The 26,315-nt window shown below is 43.7% G+C and overlaps 1 protein-coding gene across 1 annotated transcript in view; it reads left to right on the top strand.

Moving 5' to 3' along the window:
• Positions 1-25,446, top strand: part of CCBE1 (collagen and calcium binding EGF domains 1) — a 181,626-nt gene extending 156,180 nt beyond the window's left edge. The window contains exons 6-11 of the mRNA XM_008163369.4: positions 2,823-2,929; positions 11,444-11,564; positions 14,599-14,738; positions 14,845-14,880; positions 17,730-17,765; positions 19,537-25,446. Of these exons, the coding sequence (XP_008161591.2) occupies positions 2,823-2,929; positions 11,444-11,564; positions 14,599-14,738; positions 14,845-14,880; positions 17,730-17,765; positions 19,537-19,770 (674 nt within the window). The 3' untranslated portion in view covers positions 19,771-25,446. The remainder of the gene's footprint in view (positions 1-2,822; positions 2,930-11,443; positions 11,565-14,598; positions 14,739-14,844; positions 14,881-17,729; positions 17,766-19,536) is intronic.
• The last annotated feature ends 869 nt before the right edge of the window (positions 25,447-26,315 follow it).

Here is a 26,315-nt window from a genome sequence, read left to right as displayed (position 1 = left end):
GCTGATCAAAAAGAAGATCAAGAGGTGACTTGATTTCCGTGTATCAGTACTTTCATAGGAAGAAAACATTGGGTATTGAAAGGCTCTTTAATCTAGCAGAGAAAGGCATAGTAAGAACCATTGGCTGGACATTAAAGTCAGACACATTCAAATGGGAAACAAGGCACAAATTTATAACCGTGCAATGGAACAAACTACCAAGGGAGGTGGTGGATTTTCCATCTTTTGATGTCTTCGGATCAAGACTAGGTACCTTTCTCAAAGATATGCTTTAGCCAGACACACGTTATTGGGTTCAGCGCATGGGGTAACTGGGTGAATTTTATGGCCTGTATGATTCAGGAGGTCAGTCTAGATAATGTAATGATCCCTTCTGGTCTTAAATCTAGGAATCTGGGGAGAATACGATGAGGGAAGCTGTTCTCCTGGTATTACCAGCTTGTACACTATTAGGAAGCACTGGAAAGCTCACAAAGGAGCCTGGTATTTCAAGCCGAAAAAAGGACTGAATAAAATTCAGAGGAGTATTTGAGGGATGTTCCAGTGCCCAGTGCAGTCAGTGAAAAGATTCCTATTGGCTACAGTGAGTGTTAGATGAGGCACTTGATAAGCATGTAAGCCAGGGGTCGGCAACGTTTGTCACGCGGCTCACCAGGGTAAGCACCCTAGCAGGGTGGGCCAGTTTATTTACCGGCTGATGCGGCAGGTTTGGCCGATCGCGGCCCCCACTGGCCGCGGTTCGCCATCCTGGGCCAATGGGGGTGGCGGGAAGCTGCGCGGGCGAGGGATGTGCTGGCCGCGGCTTCCCGCCGCCCCCATTGGCCCGGGACAGCGAACCGCGGCGAGTGGGGGCCGCGATCGGCTGAACCTGCCGCGTCAGCAGGTAAATAAACTGGCCCGGCTCGCTAGGGTGCTTACCCTGGCGAGCCACATGCCAAACGTTGCCGACCCCTGATCTAAGCACTCATATGCTTGTCTGATTCTCCTAATCTTTTGACTATTCATCACTAATTCTGATACCCTTAATACTGATGATCAGCTAACTTCACCTCCTCTTTATCATCTTCCTCTTCGTGCTTTAGGACAATGAAGTACAGGGTACGGGGGCACGTTTCTGATCTGACAAGCCAAGATAAGAAAAATAAACCTCTCTCTCTCTCTCAAAGGCACAACCGCTTGTTGCAGTGGATCCCAAAAGGCTTCCTGGATGTGGAGTCTGGTAGAATAATCTTACAGAAAAATCAATTGGCTGTGAAGCTGTATTAGTATCCTGGTGTGTTACTCGGGTTAAGATTCTGTCACAGGTATTTTCAGTAAAAGTCAGGGACAGGTCACGGACAATAAATAAAAATTCACAGAAGCCCGCGACCTGTCCCTGTTCCTGTGGTCCCAAGGCTGGCTGCAGCCACTGCTCCGGCAGCCGTGGGGCAGACGGCAGGTCACCTGTTCCAGGGGTTCCCCCCTAGCTGCTGTTCTGATGGCCCAGGGGCTAGTTGCCAGCCAGCTGTTCCAGCGTCCACTGCTTTAGCAGCCCCAGTGCTGATCGTTGGCCAGCGGTTGCAGTGGCCCCTGGGGTGACCGCTGGTCAGTTGTTCGGCAGCCTGGAGCTGGCCACCGGTCAGCTGTTCTGGTAGCCGCTGCTCCAGCTCTGGCCCAGAAAAAGTCATGGAAGTCCCAGAATGTCACAGAACCCGTGACCTCTGTGACAGAATCGTATCCTTATGTATTACAGAAGAACATAGTGAAATTTGAACAAAGGGGAATGATGTGAATTTTTTTACATTGGACACAGTAAATATATATATAACCAAGTCATGTCCTTAATACTATACTAAAAGAAAGCCTGTTTGTATCTAGTGTTGCAGTTTTAGTTTTCAAAAGCAGAACACATTTATGAAAACATGACCCAAACAATTATACTAAAGTATGTTTTCAAATGAGCAAGTATAACACAATAGCTAAGTGTGCTGCTGCTGGTCCATTTAGAGGCAAACAGTCTACTATTGCTATTAGAGTTCCTCCATTAACTCCAGTAGTAGAAGTCTGTACCACGATTCTTAAAGTCCAGAGTTTGAACCCTACTATTGGCTCTTGTGGCTGATCATTACGCAAGCCTACATGTGGGACAACGATTAAAACAATAATTGTTTGTTTGTGATGCTAAAATGATTAGCTCTGTGTGAGGCCAACAATAATAAGGTTGCAATGCTTATTTTCAGGGTTATTCTGCCGATGCTGCAACAGATTCATTCCTACATACCTAACGATTATAGTGACCTTTTCTCTAACTTGGCTGTAAACCTTTACCACGAATCCCAATTCTCAGCCCTGTTTGCTCTTGCAGCCCCATTGCACAGCAGAATAATCAGTGTTGATAAAGACCAGTTTTGTGTAAATTGAATAAGACTGTCACGTTGCATGGGGTTTAGTGTAATTTACAATGTATGAAAAGTGGCCGTTGGAGGGGATTGTAAATAATTTCGGATCTATAGGGCTGGCCTAGTGTAAATGCACAGATAAAAGTACAAGTGTAAACATTTTCAGATATAAAAGAGGAAAAGGGGATTTAGGACTGTTAACTGGAAACAGCTGCGTTTAAAATGTGGGCTGCACTGCCTCTGTGAAATTGCTCAGCCTTACATTGTGATTCATAATTGAAAAGTTGGTAATGGCATGAGCCTCTCTTCCTTTCACACTATTGGGTAGTCTAAAAACCTCAAAGGCTGTTCTATGGCACAGTAGCTTTTGCAATTGCTGTATGCTTTTCTTTCCTTTGGGTTTTCTGCCCTTTTAAAATGTATTGGAAATTGTTTTAATTTTAGCCGGGCTTTCTGAGAAGGCTGACAACGTGTTGAAAGCAGGAACCTGTTGTGCCTCTTGTAAGGAATTTCACCAGATAAAGCAGACCGTTTTACAACTAAAGCAAAAGGTACAAACATTTTGTCAGTCCCATTGTTACATTATATATTTTAAAAGTATCAATTAGAGACTAGAAAAAAATGCAGTTCTTCTTAGGGTCAGGCTTGACAAAGCCCTGGCTGGGATGATTTAGTTGGGGATTGGTCCTCCTTTGAGCAGAGGGTTGGACTAGTTGGCCTCCTGAGGTCCCTTCCAACCCTGATATTCTATGATTCTATGATTCCTTAGAGGGTAACTTTAAACATACCAATGTTGATGAATCACAGCCACATGAGGCTTGTGTTCATGAAATTGAGTGTAAAGTTTTAAAATCATGTGTGAATGGCAGCAGTTGCTATTTCACTGACCTCATCCGAACAGATTGCTAATCATCTCAAATTCAGTGATAGCTTTGAGATATGGACAGATGCCCACCATGGACTAGGATAAGACCATGAAATCCAGTTCCACATACAAGGGTTTGAACCAGCAGTGTTGACAAGCTGCATCGTCTTTTCCCCTTTAATTCCTTCCAAATACACAACATTTAGGGCTTGAGCCTACACAGAACAGGTATAGCCAGTACAAATGTAGTTTTGTCAAAGTGGAAACTTTTGCAGGAACCAGGGCCGGCTCCAGGCACCAGCGGAGGAAGCACGTGCATGGGGTGGCACATGCTAAGGGGTGGCATTCCGTCCATTCTTGGGGTGACACAGTCCGGGCGCCTTTTTTATTTACTTCACCAGTTCGAGCGGCTTTTTTTTTGCGTGGGGCGGCAAAAATGGTAGAGTCAGCCCTGGCAGGAACATGTCAATTTCAACTACATATTGGTGGAAGGAGGTCTAAGTGATTCATTTTGACTTTCTCCTGACATTTTGGTAATATTCATTTGGACTTTCCTATTTAATTTTATTTCATTTCAACTTTTATATTATAATATTCTAATCTTGATATGTTATTTTTTATTTTGTAATCTGACATTATTGAAACAAAATGTTTTGATGGTTTAGAATGAAAAGTTTTAGGCATTTCTGTTGTGTGGGAAAGTTGGAAATTTTAGCTTTTCTTTCTGATTTGGAACAACAAATTTTGAAATGTTGCAGTTTCCCACAGAACAGAAATTCCATTTTCCAACCAGCTCTCGTTAGAAGTAATATTAATTGCCCAGTTATTTGTTTCCAGTTGAGAAACCTGGCATCAAATCCTGTACTAAGTATCCTGCTCTCAGATTTGGTGGGTATTGTAAACACTTAAGCTTGTGTGCTTATCTCTATTGGTAATTAAGTCTTGTCTATAGCAAAACATACTGGCTGATCAGGAGTGACTTTCTGGACTTAGAATTATTGTACGAGAATAAGGCACGTATGCATGGAGGGAAAGGTTAGCAAACAGAAAACAAGGCCTTCTAACAGAGGCATGTACAATAACTTTAATGCCTAGGCCCTGCCTATCTAGGTTGCCTTTATCTCATTACTCTTGAGGGCATTCTGTGCCAAAAAATTAAAAATTCTGCACGCAATATTTTAAAATTCTGCAAATTTTATTTGTCAAATAAGTGTGGAGAGTCCAGCATGGCACTGGGGAGCACAGGCCACTGACTGCACAAAGATGGGAGGTCACTGTACAGCTCTCCCCCAGGACACTGACTCAGCGGTGAAGCTGTACCCAACCCTGACACAGCACAAGGACCAGGCCTGCCCCAGAAACTCCTGAGGGCCCTGCCCCTCCATGCCAGGTGCACCAGGTGTAGGCAAGCAAGCTCAGCAAGGCAGGATCCAAGTGTGAAGAGGCTTAGTGGCGGGGGATCCAAGTGGGGTTGAGAGGGTTCTGGGTGGGGCAATCTGGGTGTGAGCAGCTCAGTGAGGGATCCGGGTGTGGGGCGGGATCTGGATGCAAAGGGGTTTGTTGGGGAGTTCTGGGTGCAACGGTAATGGGACTGTGCAGGGGGGTCCAGGTGAAGGTGTTTTGAACTCAGCGAGGGGTGGGCTGATTGTGGGGGGGATAGAGCTCAGCAGGGGGTCGGGGTGTGGTGGGTCCAGATGCTGGGAGAGTGGGGCTCAATGGGGTGGGGATACAGGTGCAGCTGGTTGAGGCTCAGTGGGGTGGAGAAACAGGTACGCAGGGCCAGCTCCAGGGTTTTGGCCGCCCCAAGCAGTCAAAAAAAAAAAAGCCACGATCGCGATCTGCGGCAGCAATTCGGTGGGAGGTCCTTCGCTCCGAGCAGGAGTGAGGGACGGTCCGCTGAATTGCCGCTGAATAGCTGGACCTGCCACCCCTCTCCGGAGCAGCCACCCCAAGCACCTGCTTGCCAGGCTGGTGCCTGGAACTGGCCCTGCAGGTGCAGGTGGTTCGTTGGGGTGGGCCAGGTGCAGGGCGAGTGGGGCTCGTCTGGGGGTTCTGGGTGTGTAGGGGGGGTGAGGCTTGGTGGGAGGGTCTGGTTATGAGGGGGATCTGGATGCATGGAGGTTGTGTGGATGGGGGAGCAGCTCCCTGTACAGTGATCCCTTCCCCTGAAGCTGAGGAGCGATGGGTGCAGGAAGCAGAGGAGTGGGGGGAGTTTGCAGAGTTTTCTACCACCGGGGGAGAAATCTGGGAGTGGGTCTGACATAGCCCCGGGTGCCGTGCAGGGGAAAAAGAAGTCCCGTCCTCCCCAGCCCAGCCGGGACTAGCAACTGAGAGTGGCGCAGGATAGGAGCCACCAGCTGGGTCTTCCCCAGTCCTGCCCCACAGTGATTCACCTCTCTGCCAGCTGCTCTTGGCACCCAAAATATACTGCTTGGGAGAGTTGCATGACCACTCCTGTGGCTTCCCCGTCAGAAAGTCATTTTTCTGCAGGGAAGCAAAGAAATCTGCGAGGGACATAAATTCTGCACATGTGCAGTGGCGCAGAATTCTCCCAGGAGTATTTCATATAACAATCCACTACAGGCTGAGGCATCACAGATGGCAGAACCAAGAAGTAGTAGGGCTGGATCAAGACAAAGATGCCACCTTGAATGGTTTCTCCAGTGGGACTCAGTGTCACCATGATGTACTAGTGCAACATCCTGACTGCAAAGTTGTGCTGACCCTGAACCTTGCAGCATTCAGGATCGCTGCAGTGAAACGGGGATGAGCAAGTTGAAGAATGCAAAATGAGTTGTCAAAATTTATAAAAAATATATCAAGTCAGCAATCCAGTGCTTGGAATCAGTGCAACATAGTACCTTATGCACATCTGCTTACCCAGACATATGTAAGCATCTTCATTAGAAATCAGTGTTACACATCAGTCCAGTCAAACCATGTCAAAATCAACTAGTCTACAGTTCTCATAGGAACCCCTCAAAGCTACAATATGTAACGTGAAACACTGATGGTGTGAGGATCTTGTTTCTAGCACTGCCATTCCCTAAAAATATATCCACACAAATCTTTACACTAAGACAGAAAAAGGAAGGTTGTGAGGAAAGGTTGGATTTTGAGTTATGGATGGAGAAAACCAAGGTCATTTTGGACAAGTAGCCTAGTCCATCCAAAAAATGAAATATGAATTAGGTCAGTGAGTGTAGTTAATCCCTAAGAGGATAACGGTCAACATCAAAACCACATGGTTTGGCACTAATTTATATAAATTTCTGGCTGGGAGATATAAAAGTTAGTGAACTAGACCCGGGACTCACTTACTTGATATGTTTAGTGCATGTCTCAGGTCCAGCTGACTCAGTGAGGAGGCACGTGTGTATGCTGGCTTTGCAGATATGTGATTTTTTTTTTTTACTTACTAAATTATTTAATAAAAAAGCTTGTTGACAGTACAAGTCTTTTTTTTTTTACCCAAGCAACAGAAGACGTTTTTATATTCTGTTCATGTCGATCCTTTGCAGTTACACACATTGATTCCTGTCTGGCTGTTCAGAACATAAACTGAAGAATTGGTCATTGTAATGACTATAATGAGTGGCATTTATATAGCAGTTGGGATCCTGAAAGAGCCCGAAGTAACCTCCAGGCCACAAATTGAAATAAAATCTATATAGGGGAAATTAATTAATCCATCACTCAAACATGACCATCAATGGGGTGAAACATTCCATGCTTTTCAACAGTGCATATAAATGCTACACAGCTGCTTAGTCCAGGTGAAACTTGAGATTGGCAGAATTTTACTTACTAGTTTGAATTTATAGAGATGCTGGTTCTGACACCTAGAACCCTCCTGCCAAAAGTGGTAGGGAAATTTTAATGATCACAAGTGGTCAAGTCTTAGTTCTAGCTCTCAGTCTAAAAATGGCATCTTTGGCAGCCCCAAAACTGTGCTGGGGCATTGGTTTAATGCCTACACAGAGGCCTGGTCCACACTAACCCCCCATTTCGAACTAAGGTACGCAAATTCAGCTACGTTAATAACGTAGCTGAAATTGAAGTACCTTCGTTCGAACTTACCGCGGGTCCAGACGCGGCAGGCAGGCTCCCCCGTCGATGCCGCGTACTCCTCTCGCCGAGCTGGAGTACCGGCGTCAACGGCGAGCACTTCCAGGATCGATCCGGGATTGATTTATTGCGTCTAAACAAGACGCGATAAATCGATCCAAGAAGATCGATTGCTTACCGCCGGACCCGGAGGTAAGTGTAGACCTACCCAGAGAGAAGAATTTCATTTACAGAGTCACCACTGTCACTTCCTGCAGCATTTAGATGGTTCTTCTATGCTTCCCAACCAAGTGGTAGCACGACCCCACTCACGCCTTATGAGAGATCACAGCCCAAGATACAAGCTTGTATAACCCCTTGATCAGTGCGTGTTATGTGTTCTTCTTTATGCTTAATCCACAGAGGCTGGGGGTCTGTTACAGACCCCTTCCCACGGAACCTTGTTATTTAGCTCAAGCTGTAGCAACTCATCCTTTTGGCTCTGGAGGTCCAAGGTTCAATCCTTGGGTAATAGCTAAAATAGCGGCTGGCACAACTGCAAGCCATAAATTAATTGATTAGGGAAGTGCAAATATTTTAATTTAAAACAAAGAATAAAAGTACAAAGCCCTGCCAGCATGTGCACTTCCTCTGGGGCTCCTGGGAAAGATCTATCCAATCCTGACCACTCAACTCCTCCCTCTTCCCAGAGTGTAAGCTGCACTTGAGTTTTAGCCTGTGCCCCAGGACAGACAAGCTAGCTGAGGTGTAAAGCACCACCACACTCCACTGAGAGGTGTGGTGTGTGGACGGGAGCCAGATTAGGGACAACACCCGAGTCAGAGCCTGCGTTAGCTCTGCAGTAAAGAAAAACCTTTAGACTCCAGACAGCCCAGCTGCTGTATGTGGCAACCAGATGTTGTGGAATGACATCATTGAAGCCACTGAGCGTGAACAGCAAGAAGGCTTAGCGGGCTGATTAACAGACAGGGAGAGACTGGATTGGGTTACACAATCACTGTCCCTGGTTGACAGCCCTAAAACAGGCCTCAAACAAGGAGCTGAGCCAGGGGTTCATCAGGTGAGGTGTGACCAGTGTCAGATGAGCAAATCCTTCTACACACACACTCCCATTCCTCGAAAATACAGTTCTCTTCTTTTCTTTAAAGAAACAAAATTAGGATACTTGGTCCTATTTCCTCTCTCTCTGCCTTGGCTGCAGCCTTAAGGCTGTAGATACTGGGGCATTACAATGGGTGAGAAGGAGAGGAGAGGAAGTGACCTGGCCCCCGGTGGCTTTGACTTGTTGTGTGACGTATGGCGAGTCATTTGACTTGCCTTTGTCTCAATATACCTGGCTGTAAAATAGACACTAACACTTAGTTCCATCCCAGGCTTAAGTCATTAATACTCGCAAAATGCCCCCATCCCTTGATGGAGAGCCTTGCATAAAAGTTGCTGCATATTACAGGCACATAGCGTTACCATCTCCTTACATTAATAGCCTTAGATTTATACCATTGGCAGGTGAGTATATGTCAACAATTGATAGCAATAACTAGAGGAATCTTGAGACCATCTAATTCAATGAATTCCACGTGGCTGGTCAAATTAATGCCAGATAACAAGAATCATTATGCTTTAGAATACAGCTCTCTAATGCAAATGTGAAGGAATCAAACACTGAAATAGCCAGTCGGTCAAATTCATCCAGGAGGTCAACGGAGTTACACCAGGAATGAATTTGCCCGAAGTATCTTTAAAACATTCTTTAAATTCGGTTTGGTAGAGCAAAATTCCCAACTCCACCTGTGGTCACTCCCAGCTAGTAACTTTCTTGGCTGCAGATCAGTTGGGATGATTGTTGTCTCCCCTGGGCCAATTTTTGGGGGACAGAAGTTTTCAGAATATCTTTAAAAACATTTCATTGTTAAATGTTATTATCTAGACAAGGGTGCCTAGTGTTTAATGCATAACAGCACTTCAGATACACAGGGTGCATCTCGTCATACAGTCCAACTTTGTTTTGTTCAGCTACTTTCATACAGAGTGTATCCAGAACACTTTTCTGAGTTAAATCCTACAGTTACAGGGTTAAAGAACAACAGAGGGAGAGGGAAAGGAAGAGATTTAGTGCAGGCAAGGCAGAAGGAGAGATGTTTCCTCATGAGACTGGCGAGTTAATGAGACTTCATCCAATTTAAAGAAATTTGTTGTTACTTCTCTACTTTCTCCCCATTTGCGTTGTTCACCAGCCTTTCAGAGTAAATACCATTGGTCTCTCCCTACCGGATATATGATAGTTTGGGCCTGAATCATCACCTAGGATCCCCTCTTTCCCGCTTCTGGGATCTCCCACATCTCTAGCTGGAAGGTAGAGGAGAGGCCTACCTCTGCAAAACCATCCACAGAACAGGAAAAGGCGCCTAATTGAGTTGCCCCCCACTCAGTTCCTCTTCCTCCCCCATCCCCCGAAGAAAGGCAGTGAGGCACATGGCCCCAGCAATTCCCTGTCCCTCCCAGCAGCCCCACATCATCTGGACTCTTCCACAGAATTTCACAGCGGGAGAGGGAAGTGGTCCTTTCAGAAGGCCCTAGCAACCTCCAGGAAGGAGAAACTCAACAGCAGCAGTGGTGGCTACCAGCAGGGAGGGGATGGACCAGCCCTTAGGGAACACACGGTCCCAGCAGCCTCCTGCCCTCTTCCAGCAGCTCTAGGCGACAACTCTTGTACAGCCTCTGTAGCCCTGATGTGATCTGCCATTCGGAGCTCTATGAGCTGTTTTGTGGGACTGGGAGACTGACTCTTGCAGTGTGTCTGGGAGGGTACTTCCCAATGTGGGTAGAAAAACACATGCTAGTTCTGTTCAAGGGAGTATGCTGAAAGTAGCACATTTGCCAGGGGATAGCATGGGTGGCGGCTTAGACTAGCTGCCTGAGTACATACCCAGGAGGTCTGGGCGGGTTTGTTCTCGGAGCAGTCACCTGTGGTAGCCCCAGCTACACTGCTATTTTTAGCACACTAGCTCAAGCAGAACTAGCGTGTGTCTGTCTACCGGCTCTGGGAAGCATGTTGCCAGCTGCAGTGGAGATGAACCTTGGGTTGTGACAGGGATGGGAAAGGGAAGGGGAGTTAGAGATGATGGGCAGGTCCCACCAGCATCTTCATAGCCCCAGTCTGCCATGATATCATAGCACATGCTGAACTGATCAGTGGACCCTGGTAGCTGCAGCTATCTGCCACCACCCCCAGACAGCAGCAGAGAGTGGAGAAACACTAAGGGCCATAGTGACCTCACAGTCCCATGTGGGGCAGATGGGGGCAGGGGTTGTACAGGGCGAGGCAAGCCGTCTGAGGGAGCTGTGAGGACAGTTCACGTATATTTAAATGAACTAACGGTGCTGGATAAAGGGACAGATGGGGGGAGTCTATGCAGAAGAGGGAAGCAAACACATAAATGAATGAGTAAATTAATAATACAGAAATAATCAGCCATGCGCCAACGGGTCACTTCTTTGGGGCTAGGGTGTGCAGAGCAAACATAAAGGGGTCACAACAACAGGGTTATGGTTTGATAGGGAATAGTTTAAATTATTCACGTTTCTAAAGTTTCAGTGATTTGGGGCCATCAAGCGATGCACATTGCCAGGCTGTGTAGCCATGAGATCTTATTGCTGTAGCCCTCTTTCTTCCCCTTCTGCCCCCTTCCTTCTGCATCGTTTGCTGCACTCACTTGTTGGCTGTTGTCTTAAAATATGTCCTGATCCTGCAATGAACAACATGTGAGCAGGCAGTTGTGCCCAGGCAGAGCCCCACAGTCATCAGGGGGGCTGCACCCTAGCACAGCAGTCTGCCCTTATGCAGTCTAGTATTGCAGGATTGGGGCCTGGTACTGTAAGCACCTAGAAGCAGGGAAATATGTCTTGGTTTGTGTCTGTACAGCAACTAGTACAAGGGAACCCCAAACCTGACTGGGCCTTTGGGAACTGCCATAATATAAATAATAGTGAGAATATTAGTAGTAAATACTTCATCTGCATCGAGACCTTTAAAGTTTCACTCACTTTGTTTCCAGAGAAACTTAACAAGGCTTGTAATTGAAATTGGGGAACTAGAGTGGATCTACAACCCTTTCTCTTTTTCCCCCCTCAGGTTGCTTTGCTACCAAACAACGCTGCTGACCTTAGCAAACAAATCACTGGTGAAAAGGTGCTTGCATCTAATGCCTATATACCAGGTCCCCCCGGGCAACCAGGACACCAAGGCCCTCCAGGTAAGATGCAAGCCAGGAGAAATCAAATATAAAATAGTGATATGAACAAAAAGCTTTTCATTTAATATGATTCTAAGTGTGCAACATTTTTCTTTTAAAATTGGTTTTATCTGCCAATCCACCACATCACAATCTGACAGTGCCTTCTATGCCTTTCCCATTTTCTCTTCATCAAACATTTCCTCACATCTAAAACATACTAGTCCTATAGATGTTTTTTTCCCCCATCTCTTCCTGGGGTGTCTCATATATTTCAGTCACCATTTCTTCAGCCTGAAACTGTCTTCACCTCATTTCAGAAATGCCTGTTACTTTAGCCCATTCTCATTAGCGCAATAGGAAATGTGCTTTTAATTTGCAAGGGTTCAAACAAACCTTTTTCCTATGATACTTTTGCATGGATTCATTCACTGGTTTAGTGCCGATTTCTGGATTCAAACGCATTAGAAAACAAAAACAAAACTCCACTGACACTGCATTTTGTCTCATTTGGGGTTGAAACCATGAGAAATCACAAAGTTTATAAAACTATATTTCAGCTCTGATACCTTCAAGCTAAGATCAAATATGTTAAAAGATTCACTAACTTCGATTAACTTAGGTCTAATTTTGCATTAGTAATAAACCCAAGAGAGTTTTATCTGGTTCTGGGTTTCACTGGGAAGTTTTGCAGAGCTCTAGCTGTATTCCTTAGTTGGTTTGATTTCTTATCTACTTAATTGATTCCTATCATTACTGTCTCTTTTATTCTCTGAGTAGAAGAAATCTTTGCTTTATTTTCTTAGAGGAGATTGTCTTCAGTCTACGGTATGTCATCAGTGCAAAGACAATATCATTTTAGACCCTTCTTCTGGCTAAGACTCTGACTGCAATGTACTGTTTATTATCTTCTTGAAATCATTCTGAACAAGGCTTGACTCTAGTCTCTATACTTCTTCCATCTAGTTTCTCAATGACCTGCGCTGTCCAAGGTACTGTAGAATTATCTTTTTCTAGTTGAAAACTATCTCTGCTAACCTATTTCCTATGTGATTAGTGATCAAGTAGGCTGGAATTTTCAAATGGAATGACACACTGGGAGTTGGGTGTCTGGCTCCTTTGCAAACCCTAATCATAAACATTTTTAGTTCTGTTTTCCACTTCATTGTTTGACTTTCATTTCTTGTGCCCCCCATGTCCATGCACTATGAAGAGGAATGTATCATCTGCTGGTTATAAAGCAGTTCAACCAAATACTATATTAGTGTTGCTTATTATGTGAACATTGTTTGTTTCAGACATGATGTCTACTTGTGAGAGGCAAAGAAAGGCAATGTTTCTCTTGACCTATATATACTTAATTTGTCTTGCTTTGCCTCTTAAAAGTATATTTTGTACTGAGTCAACAGTCACCTGGTAGCTGATGAGTATAAGAAGTGGAATGGAAGAACAGTACACGTTTCTGCTCATGTATCAGGTAGAAGAAAGATGCAACACATCACCAATAAAAGTGGGCTAAACTTGAAAGTCCTAATTGTTTCTGTGCCTCTCCTCTGTAGAGCTTTAAATTCACCTGTGACGGGTTCAGTCACAGAGACCCCCTTGAGGCTGTCACATGATGTGCTGGAATTACCTCTGAGCCTGTTTTTCACTGCCAGCTTGGGACTGCAGAACCCTGCCTTGTTGAGCCAGACACACTAGTCTGCTGCAACACAGACCCAGATCTGGTCCACTCCCCCAAAGCTGCAGACTTTAACCAAAAACTGCTCAGCAAGTCACCTATCTCACCCAGACACCCAGCTCCCGATGAGATCCAAACCCCAAATAAATCTGTTTTACTCTGTATAAAGTTTATACAGGGTAAACTCATAAATTGTCCACCCTCTATAACACTGATAGAGAGAGAGAGAGATGCACAGCTGTTTGCTGCCCCCCCCCCCCCCGGTATTAATCACTTACTCTGGGTTTACTAATAAACAAAAGTGATTTTATTAAGTATAAAAAGTAGGATTTAATTTGTTTCAAGTAATAACAGACAGAACAAGGTAAGTTACTAAGCAAAATAAAACAAAACACGCAAGTCTAAGCCTAATACATTAAGAAACTGAATACAGGTAAATCTCACCTTCAGAGATGTCCCAATAAGCTTCTTTCACAGACTAGACTCCTTCCTAGTCTGGGCCCAATCCTTTCCCCTTGTACAGTCCTTGTTAGTTCCAGCTCAGGTGGTAACTAGGCGATTTCTCATGACTGGCAGCCCCCTTTGTTCTGTTCTACCCACCTTTTATAGCTTTGGCACAAGGCGGGAATCTTTTGTCTCTCTGGATCCCCACCCTCCTTCTAAATGGAAAAACACCATCAATGGCCCACACTTTGCATAATTACAATAGGACCTCAGAGTAATACTTCATATTTCTAGGTTTAGATACAAGAATGATACATTCATACAAATAGGATGAACACACTCTGTAGATTATAAGCTTTTGAATGATACCTTACAAGAGACCTTTTGCATAAAGAATATTCCAGTTACATTATATTCACATTCCAAGCATATTTTCACAAAGCATATGGAGTGCAACGTCACACCTCCATGGCTGCAAGTTTGCTGATGCTTCCTTTTTTACAAGAGGTTTTTCTTTAGTTTAACTTGCCCATTTGCTCTGTGTTGTGTTAGTATTGAGACATTTCTGCTTTTCCCTTCACTTCCCACTCTTGATATCCCTGACCACCTGTCTGATAGCAGTTGTGGTCTAGTTCTGTTCATGGGGTTTCCTTAATTAATGTTTGTGAAGCACATTGAGATCCTGGGATGAAAGTGAAGAAAGGTGCTGTTGCTCTGAATAATGTCAATAATGTCCCTGACTGCCTTATTGCTGTGTTTTGGTTTTGTGGAATTACTGCAGCTAATCAGTGAAGTATTATTTTAAAGAAAAGAGAGAAAGGAAAAGGGGAATCCATTAGGGAAATTGTATACTTTGCTGCTTATATTGATATACTAACAGAAAATCTCTAACTGGGTATTAACCTTCACTGGATCACTTTTAACTTATAGGGGCCCCGGGACCAAAAGGAAGTCCAGGATTTCCTGGCTCACCTGGACCTCCAGGCCAACCAGGTCCTAGAGGATCAATGGGACCCATTGGACCATCGCCTGACATATCACATATTAAGCAGGGCAGACGGGGCCCAGTGGTCAGTATTTTACTTTCCTGTCAAGAACATGCAGTGTGACCTCCCACCCTCCACAGGCACACACAAACCTTTCCATTCTTGTGAAAACCATTCCTTTGTCTTGCAGGGTCCACCGGGGGCACCAGGGAGAGATGGTACCAAGGTGAGGCCAGAAGTATTAGTCTTTTCCTGTATGCATACATCCCCCAATCGCTATCATCAATCTCACTGATTGCTATTGCAGATCAGTTTATTCCAAATACTAAGATAATTTTCCTTTCCCAATATTTGACCACGTTCCCCTCCCCTTCAAAGCCCTTCCGCATCTTTCTGTTTCCACATCAAGTTCACACTCCTTAGCCTCACTTTCAAGACCATCCATGCGTTTGCACTGATGTCCTCAGAGTCTCTCTCTCAGTCCCTATGCACTGCTGAATCCTCCCCACCTACAAATCCCTTGTGTCCTCATCCCACTCTTTGTTTTATGCTTTTATTTATGTTCCCTGGCTCTTGAAAATGCTTATCCCCTCTTCTATGCTGAGCATCTGCCCTTTCCTTCTCCATATCCCTCCTTACAGAGAACAGTGATCAATTGTCCTCTTTGTTCACTGAGGGCAGGACAAGCAGTAATGGGCTTCATTTTCAGCAAAGGAGTTTTAGGTTAGATATTAGGAAAAACTTTCTAACTAAGAATAGTTAAGCTCAGGAATAAGCTCCCAAGGGAGGTTGTGTAATCCCTGTCATTGGAGGTTTTTAAGAACAGGTTGGACAAACACCTGTCAGGGATGGTTTAGAATTACTTGATCCTGCCTCAGTGCAAGGGGATGAACTAAATGAACTCTTGAGGTCGCTTCCAGCCCTACTTTTCTATGATTGTGACTTAGACACTTAGCAGCCAAAGACCTATTGACTTTTTAAGAGACTCTGGGTGCAAAGTGCCTAAGTCACTTTTGAAAATAGGACTTAGGCTTCAAGTCACTTTTGAAAATTTTACCCTGGGTCCTCAATAATAGTCTCAGCTGATGTAAATCAATATAGTTCTATTGAAGTCAATGGCACTACTTCAGTTTACTTCAGGATCTGGCCCACAGGTTTGAAATCATTGTTTGGGGTATCTTAAGAAAGCTATAATTTTTTTACGGAAACTTTCTAGCACGTGCTTCCAAATTGTGTGTTCAAGGAAAGATGGAGCTCAAAAAAAGTATTAATGTGGATAATTTCATTTTTAACAGCTGGAACATAAGTGCTCCTACATTTAATTGTTTTTATAATGCGATGGCCATCTTATTAAACTTATACATATTGTGTGTGGCACTATCTGTCTCTGGGTCATAAATAAAAACATATTTTAGAAAAGATAATCACAGCCATTTTGGAAGTAATCAACCAATTTATCTTTATATGCTCTAATTACTTCTATGATATGAAACTTCTCTTCCTAAAATTCCAGTAGAAAGTGCTCACGTCTCTCTCACTTCTGTTGTTACATGCATGACATGTATTTAGTTCTTCATACTGATTTCTGATCTCTGTCTTCCCTCTGATGCAATTTCTGCCTCTTCCATCTGACTGATCCAAATCTTCTAATTCCTCACTCTTTTCTCTTGGTGACTATGGCCCAGGTATGCAAAGGTATTTAGGGGCCTAATTTCCATTAATTTCCATGGGAATTAGTCACCCAGTACCTTTGAGTATCAGGGCCTATGTCCTTCTGATCTCTTTTTTCCTAAGGCTTCTTTTTTGGTTGTTTTTTTAAGGCTGATTTTCTATCTTAAGAGATTGTGCAAACATGGCATTTCCTATTGATCTGAATACCTTCTGAAAAAAACCTAATTGTATTTGGAAAGCTTTTGTCTGACATGTATAACAATGGTAACAAACGCTTAGTTTTACGTGTGGCTGGGGACCCAAAACATCTGCTCTTCAATCAAATAATTATTACGGTGTTATAATAAGTGAGTAAAGTCTTTCTCCTCTAGTGAAATGTGATTTCCTCTGTGGTCAATACTCTCTCCTTGTATTTTTTATGATGAACTCTATAAATCATAAAAATCAGTGAATGTCCTTAAGAACCAGCACCAATTTTGACTGACCATTACTATTTATTATTTTTAAAATAACTTCAGGCTATTGGAAAGCTACTGGTGCCATTTTGTAAACCTTGTTTTCTACAAACCTTTCAGAAATTGACTGCTTCTGTAGATCCCTGCGCCAGCCAAGATTTGAAATTTTGCCTTCAGGGGTATTTAATAGGGTGTATGTTTACAAGTTGCTGAGTGTGGTTGTGGAAAGCATGGAGACACAAGCAATAATCGTGTACTGAGTAATTGCTCTGTGCTAGTGCCTCTGCCTAGTGAGGAGGAATATGTGAAAACCTCTACACCTACAGTGAACAAGCCCCGTTGAATTGGGGGAAAGTGGGTGAGCATGTAGCTAGGGCATCAGTTCTTAAATCCAGTGACTGCAAAGTGGGTGCTTAGCAGCCACTTATAGGATATTTAAACAGGCTTCAGAGCTGTACATAGAAGTGAGAATTGAGACAGCCCTGAAGACCAGCCTCTGACAAAGAAATGTGTCTGAGGTTTCCACGCAACCCCTAGCTCTCACAGCCAGCTGCTAATTCCCTCATGGCATATGCTGGGCAAATGTTCTAGCTGGCCTATTAGCCTGCAGCACCTGTGTAACCCACTGGGCAGAGAGTGTGTCAGGTCCCCCAGTGTGCCTGGGATATGAGTCTATTACAGACTGAACTAGGGAGGGTTGGCTCTTTAGCTCAAGCTTTTAGGAGCTTTTGCTTGAAGTTCTGGAGGTCCCTGATTCAATCCTCAGTGCATAGGCTAGATGGAAGCTTTTCTACCTGTTCCTCTTAGTTTACATCACCTTAATGGATGAAGCCTATAGTTACCAAGGGATTCTTGATCCACAGAGATGAATGAGTGCCTCAGTTGAGGCAAAGCTATGTCATTTTCTGCTTGCTTTAATCACAGCTAATTAAAATGGTATTTATTACAGGGGGAGAGAGGAGCACCAGGACCAAAAGGGCCACCTGTGAGTATCACTGCCAGCCAACTAGGATTTCCCAAGTAGAGAAAGGACATGATCTAGTAACAATGTCACAGTCAGATACCTATGGTGAAAGCAATCCCTCTATGTCTCTGTTATTGTATCAGTATTTTGTACCTAAATGTCATCAAGCCTAACATTTGTCTATGTACCCTGTTCTCTCTTCAGTGGATACGCTGCATCGCCATGCCATCATGGTGTACTGTACATCGTTAGAAGGCACTATCCTGGGACATCTCCCATAGAACTAGTTAGCTTAATAATAGTAAATGGCAGAAACAGATGCTTGATTGGGACAGCATTAGCAAACAGTTTGCTTAAAAGGAACACCAGCCAATAAGAAGGGATTAATTGGGATTTGGTGCAATTAACAAATAAAGATAAGAAGAAGAAGAAGAAGAAGAGATAGATGCAATGCAGAGTATTTGTTCTCATATACTTTCCTGGGTGTCTGTCTGGTGAGTCTTGCCCACATGCTCAGGGTTTAGCTGATTGCCATATTTAGGGTCAGGAAGGAATTTTCCTCCAGGGCAGATTGGCAGAGGCCATGGGTTTTTTTTCACCTTCCTCTGCAGCGTGGGGAATGGGTCACTTACTGGAGGATTCTCTGCACCTTAAAGTCTTTAAACCATGATTTGAGGACTTCAACAGCTCAGACATAGGTTAGGGGTTTATTACAGGAGTGAGTGGGTGAGATTCTATGACCTGCGTTGTGCAGGAGGTCAGACTAGACAATCATAATGGTCCTTTCTGACCTTAAAGTCTATGACTCTATATACTTATTCAGTCAGGGTGAAATTCAGCCCTCTGCAGCAGACCAAGCACTCCCAATGGAGTTAGGCACTGGCATGCGTTTGAAAATCTCACTAGGCACTTATCTGCTACTGTGCACTTATCCATGTGAAGAGAACTTAAAAAAACGTTATGGTTTTGTTAAATGAGATAAAAACAGATGGAAACATTTTTACAGATGGAAACATATTTAGTCATTGAAAAACAGCATTTGGGTCACAGTAGAGAAACGGATTCATTTTAAAATTCAGTTTCTCCTATCGATTGTATTTTATTATAAATCTTCCATTCATAAAAAGTACGTCATTAATTTTTAAAATAGAAGGAACATGAGGAAAAGAATCTCCTCTGAACTATGCTCTGTGCCTGCTCAGTGAAAAGTCGTCTTCTGAGATGATGAGGGCTGATGCCCGCAGAGGTGGAAGGCATTTGGCTACTCTCAGAAGTGTTCAGCATCTTGCAGGATGGAGCCCTGTGTGCTAAATGCATTTGCTGTTTGAAGGTGCTTTTCTGAGTTATTCCAGGTTGATTGAAGGGGAGAAGTTTTATTTCAGACAGCCAACACCAAGCAATGTTTTGTCAAAGTACCCCAGCAAGCATAACTATGTTAATATTTGGGCAGTGCTTGGAAATATCCAGGGCCGGCGCTTCCACTAGGCAACCCTAGGCGGTCACCTAGGGCGGCAGGATTTGGGGGGTGGCATTTTGCTATCCTCGGCAGAACTTCGGCGGCGGGGGGTCCTTCCACTCCGGGTCTTCAGCAGAAATTCGGCGGCGGGTCCTTCACTCGCTCCGGGAGCCACCGCCGAAGTGCCCCAAAGATGCAGAGCGGAAGGACCCCCACCGCCGAATGCTCAGAGGAGGAGCGCTGCCGCCTAGGGCAGCAAAAACCCTGGTGCCGCTCCTGAAAATATCAAAGCACTAAGTAATAAGTATTATTAATGATCACACGTCATGTTTGCAGGGCCCACCAGGCTCCTTCGATTTTCTGTTGCTGATGATGGCAGACATCAGAAATGATATTGCTGAACTTCAGGAGCGAGTGTTTGGACACAGGACTCACTCATCAGCAGAGGAGTTTCCATTACCTCAGGAATTTACAAACTATCATGACACAGTAGACTTTGGATCTGGAGAGGACTATAAGCAAAGAATTGCACCCAAAGACTCTAGGATGCACAAAACAGCCCATCATTAGCCAGGTTTATAGCAAGAAGAGATGTTCAGAGTTGTACAGTATAAAAATGCACTGATGATGTAAAATATATATATAATTTTCCAGTTTTCTCTTTTCTTGTCCCCATGTCCTGTAGCTTTCTCTATTTACAGGGACATCTACTAGTGGTGGTTACATACATTCCAGCCTGTGTCAGTTTTTGTGCTTTGTGTATGTAGACATTATTGTAATGGAAATTAGTTGGCTAAGCATTAGTCCGAAGTGTCATACAATGAGGTCTGAGGTAAACCTGGGAGATGCGTGTGTCCTAAAACTACTCCTGCTTGTCCCTTAAAAATACCCCACTGCTCATCCAGTGTAGGCAGTCAGATCTATTCAGCAACAGATTTCTGGCTGTGCAATGAGAGAATATAGTCTATACGTGATATGGGGGTGGGCGAGGGAGCAGGAAACTTACTAAGAGGAAGAACTGGTGTGAATGAAACAAGTTTGCTGATTAACACAGATAAAATCAACTAACCCTCATGGTGGCAAACTGACTGTCAGGTTCAGTTATAGGAAAGGAGTGGCAATATACATTGTAGATGACTAGGGGTACACTAACTGATTCCGATCTCACTCACACCTGTGAAAGTCATCCCACTGAATTCAATGGTGATACACTGATGTACATGACATCAGAATGAGGCCTAATGTTTGCAAAAGAATTTTCATCCAATTTGTTTCTACAGATTGTAGCACAAGCATCGGCTGTATGAGTTGAAGGTAACTGGTGTTCTTCTAAGTGTACTATGTCACAAGTATATAGTTGTACATCTTTCACTCAGTATATAATGAAGAAGAGTGGTTAAAGGAATACATATGACCAAACACTGTAGCTGGTGCTTGGGATGGCATGGGTGAACTCTGGAGAAAGTCACGTCGCTGCCCTGGGGCCAGAGAGAAAATTGTTGTTTGAAAGCAGGATTGAAGAATTCATAGGGAACCCATTCCTCACACCTTTCCATACTGAAAAGTTGGATCAACAGGTTAGTGTACCCAGAATCATCTACAATGTATATTACCACTCCTGGCAGATTACTGAACCTGGCAGTCACTTTGCCACCATTATAATCTAAACAGTTTTTCCAGTGTATTAAGCACAAACATTTTATTGCATGGCTCCTCTTACTACAGAACTTGTAGTGTTAAGAAAACAGCTTTCCTGTGACAAATGCAAAAGAAAACCCCTCATTGCTCCACTTCATCTTCAGGGCTTGTATGTTCTTCCTAGAGCAAGTATGGACAGTGATATAAGCGGCACCTTTCCAAGATGCGTGGGTTGGTTGGGGGTTTTGGGGGGTGGGTCCCCTTTCATGTCTCCCTTCCTGAGGGCAACGACTATAATTCCTATACCAGTAGTACTGTCCACATTGGCTACACTGCCATTAAAATCCATGGCTGGTCCATGCCAGCTGACTTGGGCTCGCAGGGCTCAGGCTAAGGGGCATTTTAATTGCAGAGTAGATGTTCAGGCTCAGGCTGGCGCCTGGGCTCTGGGATCCTGCTCGGTGAGAGTGTCCCATAGCTCAAGCTGCACCCTGAGCCCAAATGTCTACACCACAGTTAGCCCGAGTCAGCTGTCATGGGCCAGTCGCAGGTGTCTAATTGCAGGATAGACATGCCCATATTATATTAACCATGTAATTCAAACTCTTAATATTAGCCCCGCAGTGTGTCAGCAGAGGAGCCAGGAATCTCAGGAAATCTTGACATTTGTGAAATTTGCAAATTTTCTTTGGGGGACTTGTCAGTTCCTCAGATACCTTTTCAATTCCATCCTATGGGTATATTTCTGCAGATTATATGGAATAAGTTTTTTCTTCATTCCTGTTTTCTTGAGTGTATATCCCATATTAAAAAGAACTGACTACATAATCGGTAAAGATTAGGCTAATTACAGTAGCCCATGGACCTTCAATGCTCTGAAGAGTTCTGTGAGCTGCAGATTGAAATATTTTGAGAACCAAGCAATGGTGGTTGGGGTTCTGGGAAAGAAGGTGTGTCTAGAAGTGGAATAATCTTTAAGTCATCAGAATAGAAGACGTAAACCAGCATTAGATGTAGGGTGACCGGACAGCAAATGTGAAAAATCGGGACAGGGGGTGGGGGATAAGAGGAGCCTATATAAGAAAGACCCAAAAATCGGGACTGTCCCTATAAAATCAGGACATCTGGTCCCCCTCGTTAGATGGTCTTATATGGCCCACTTAGGGCTTGTGTCCACTTACCGGGGAATCGGCGCGCGGTGATCTATCCACCGGGCGTCGATTTACTGGATCTAGTGAAAACCCATTAAATCGACTGCCAATCACTCTCCGTCGACTCTGGTACTCCACTGGAACAAAAAGCATAAGGTAAGTCGACGGGAGAATTTCTCCTGTTGACCCAGCGTGGTGTAGACACTGCAGTACGTTGACCTAAGGTACGTTATTCACGTAGCTGGGGTTGTGTAATTTAGGTCGACTTAGCCCTATATTGTAGACCTGCCCTTAGTTAATTTCATGTAGGCAACTATGTATAAGTCACTTTCTTAAACTATATATGTACCCATACATACAATTATGTCATGCACTTAACCTGCTGGATCAGGTTGATATTCTCCATACATTAATAACCTGCAGGGTTTTTTGGAACACAAACTACTGAACAGGATGTTTTAGAAATCAATCAAGATTTTTTCCCCCCAAAGAAAATGTGATCTAAAATAAGGCATCTGTTTTAGTTTTAAGCTTTGCTTTTTCAGTTGTAGGAAAACAACAAATTCAAGCTTCTGGACACCCAAAGGGACAGATGCCCTGGTGTACAGCAGTACCCATGAGAGGAGAACTCTGACCCTGAATCAGGAAGTTGCTTAAGCACATGCCTAACTTTAAGTGGGCAAATAGTCCCATTGACATCTATGGGGATTACTAAACACATGTTTAAGTACCTTCCTGAATCTGAGCCTTAGTGAGGTTCCCCTTGTGGAATTTCCATCATGTCACTCCATTGGTTGGGCACAAGGTTTTCTGCAGGCCCTTGTCTCCAGTGGAACAGGCATGGGGATGAGCCCCCACAACCTGTGTATAGGGCTCTGCCTTGAAAACCTCGAAGGATGGAGATTCCACCACCTCCCTAGGTAACCCATTCCAATGCTTCACCACCCTCCTAGTGAAATAGTGTTTCCCAATATCCAACCTAGACCTCCCCCACTGTAACTTGAGACCATTGCGCCTTGTTCTCTCATCTGCCACCACTGAGAACAGCCGAGCTCCATCCTCTCTGGAACTCCCCTTTAGGTAGTTGAAGGCTGCTATCAAATCCTCCCTCACTCCTCTCTTCTCCAGACTAAATAAATCCAGTTCCCTCAGTCTCTCCTCATCAGTCATGTGCCCCAGTCCCCTAATCATTTTTGTTGCCCTCTGCTGGACTCTCTCCAATTTGTCCACATCCTTTCTGTAGTGGGGGGCCCAAAACTGGATGCAGTACTCCAGATGTGACCTCACCAGTGCTGAATAGAGGGGAATAATTACTTCCCTCGATCTGCTGGCAATGCTCCTACTAATGCAGCCCAATATGCTGTTAGCCTTCTTGGCAACAAGGGCACACTGTTGACTCATATCCATCTTCTCATCCACTGTAATCCCCAGGTCCTTTACTGCAGAACTGCCACTTAGCCAGTCGGCCCCCAGCCTGTAGCAGTGCATGAATTCTTCAGTCCTAAGTGCAGGACTCTGCACTTGTCCTCGTTGAACCTCATCATATTTCTTTTGGCCCAATCCTCCAATTTGTCTAGGTCACTCTGGACCCTATCCCTACCCTCCAGCATATCTACCTCTCTCTATAGCTTAGTGTCATCTGCGAACTTGCTGAGGGTGCAATCCATCCCATCATCCAGATCATTAATGAAGATGTTGAACAAAACCGTCCCCAGGACCGACCCCTGGGGCACTCTGCTTGATACCGGCTGCCAACTAGACATCAAGCCATTGATCAATACCTGTTGAGCCCGACGATCTAGCCAGTTTTCTATCCACATCATCTGTGGCAGTCCAGTTCTGGGGAAGCAGTGCTGAATGGGCTTCCCTATTTGGCCACTCCTCTTGGGGCATCCTTAAAAGGAGGGTAACCATGGAAAATGTTATGCGGCCTAAGGTGTTACTTCTTGAGCAAACACCCAGTAGGTTTCTGGGGTAGGAGATTTAATTGACCAGTACTTCTGGTCTCATGTTGGGCTTTCTTCTCTTCCCCCTGATCACCCCATGGATTCCCAACCCCCGAGCGTGCCTTGGTTGGGTCCCAGGGACTTGGGGATGGTGCTGTTGAGCAAGGTCTGCCATTTTCACATTGCAGGCGGAGTTCCTCTGGCAGGGTGACCTCTTCTGGGATGATCTAGCCCTAGGTGTGCTTACAGAGCAGATATCTTTTGGGTGGACCTTTCTTCTTATATTTTCAGTTAACCATATGATATTTTTCACAATAAAGGAGTTATAGCAGAAATTGTTCAGTTTAAGATTCTGAGAGAGAGACTTATATACATGTACACACACACAAATCCTCAGATTAAAAGGTAAGGAATTAGGTATTTTCTGTGACCTACCTGAAGCATTGAAAATCTAGATAAGATAAATAGATTCCAGATTCAAGATGAGGTTTTTTTAAATTGTAAAATACTTACTCCTTTATAATTCTTAAAATAACAAAAAAACAAAACAAAACAACAACAAAAAACAAGATCCCAACATATGGATACAGTAACAGCCAACCTTCTGGCTAGTTTCATTACTTAGTCTCATGCACATGACAACTTTGTTTCATCTAGCTAAATACCATGTATAATTTTATTAGAAAGAAATATTGTTTTGATGAATTAAAAATGTGCTACATTTAAAAGAGAAGGATACTAAGGTAAAAAGTTCATTCTTTTATTAATATTTGAAATAAATATTTAATTGAAACATTTTCAGATGCGTAGTAATGGGCAGAATTCTTATTGTTAATGAGTTGGTATTAGTTTTTAACAAAATTAGATCAACAAAGCTGGAAGAAATTTTTGACTCTCCCAACAGTGTACAAAGTTAATATGAGATTAGCCATTCTTGTAAAGCTGGAATAGTAAAGCAAAAAGTATGGCCTGAAAATTTCCAGTGTAGTCATGGTAAATCAGAAAACCAGGAAAAAAAAAAAAAGGAAATTGAAGTGACATTCAAGTAATAGCTTAAAGATATCCTATCTCCTAGAACTGGAAGGGACCTTGAAAGGTCATTGAGTCCAGCCCCTTGCCTTCACTAGCAGGACCAAGTACTCATTTTGCCCCAGATCCCTGGGTGGCCCCCTCAAGGATTGAACTCACAATCCTAGGTATAGCAGGCCAATGCTCAAACCACTGAGCTAGTCCTCCTCCCTTGTGGGTATCACCGTGTAAAAGAGTCTCTAATCAAGTCACTTCCTGGTTGTATTTCATAGCTAATAAATTAGAATCCCACTGACGTCAATGGAAGATGAAAATTGAGTCCATTAATTTGTTTTTAATTTGCCAAGACTCACAACTTTGTTCCAGTTACACATTTTGTACACCGCTCATGTTATTTATAATAAGTATATGAAATACTAAAATGTGTATAAAAATGATTATGATTATATGATGTATTCTTAATAACAAAGATATTTTTCTTACGCTGTTGGTAGTTGTTTTTGTTACAAATCTTTTCCCTGAAACTTTCCAGGTTTTGTTTGGTAAAAACAAAATGACTGGGAGTTACAAAAGAATATCAGCCCCCTGAAACATGAGTCAGACTCCTGTTTATTATTTCACGTGTAACAAAGTATGTTATACAGGCCCTTCTGTATCAAAATAGAGATTTAGTAAATCTTTTCAGATGGCGCACAATGTTATTCATTCGAGCTGGTCAGAAAATGGGGGGGTTTCCATGAAAAATTTCAACTGTTAGACAAAAAAAAATCAAAACCTGAAATTTTTCAGCCAAAATCTTTCAGATCAATGCTGAATATTTCAAATCAGAAATGCCACCAATGTGTCTCCTGGGAGTTATAGTTCAGGTGCCTCATACCCCCCTTATCTTCTATGGACTGGACTACCTGAGCAGACCACATCTCCCATGATGCACCAGAGTCTTCCCTCTTGCTGAGATGCCACAGTGCATCATGGCAGTCGCAGCTCTTATGAGACTCTATGGCAGTATTTCCAAATCAAAATTTGGGGGTTTGGGCCCCAAAAGAAAAACCATTTGGTTTTCAGGTGGTCAGTTTTTTGACAAAGTGTCAAAATTTTCCATGGAAAGCAAACACCTTTTGTGAACAATTTCACTTTGTCAAAAAACAATTTTTCATCAAAAAATAGTGTTCATGGAATATTTTTACCCAGCCTTACCACTCATACCCTGGTTGCACTGTGACCTTCTAGGTGGTCAACCTCTGATGAATATTATTCCCAACATAAAGCTGCTTTTCGCAGCAATATGTAACACCTGTTCATTTATAACAATTCTCTCTACCAGCAGACTGAACGGGCCTGCTGTCCCTGG

Source organism: Chrysemys picta, chromosome 6 (genome assembly GCF_011386835.1).
Source record: "Chrysemys picta bellii isolate R12L10 chromosome 6, ASM1138683v2, whole genome shotgun sequence".
NCBI lineage: Eukaryota > Metazoa > Chordata > Testudines > Emydidae > Chrysemys > Chrysemys picta.
The sequence above is the reverse complement of the archived record's forward strand: the minus strand, read 5'-3'. Positions and strand labels throughout refer to the sequence as shown.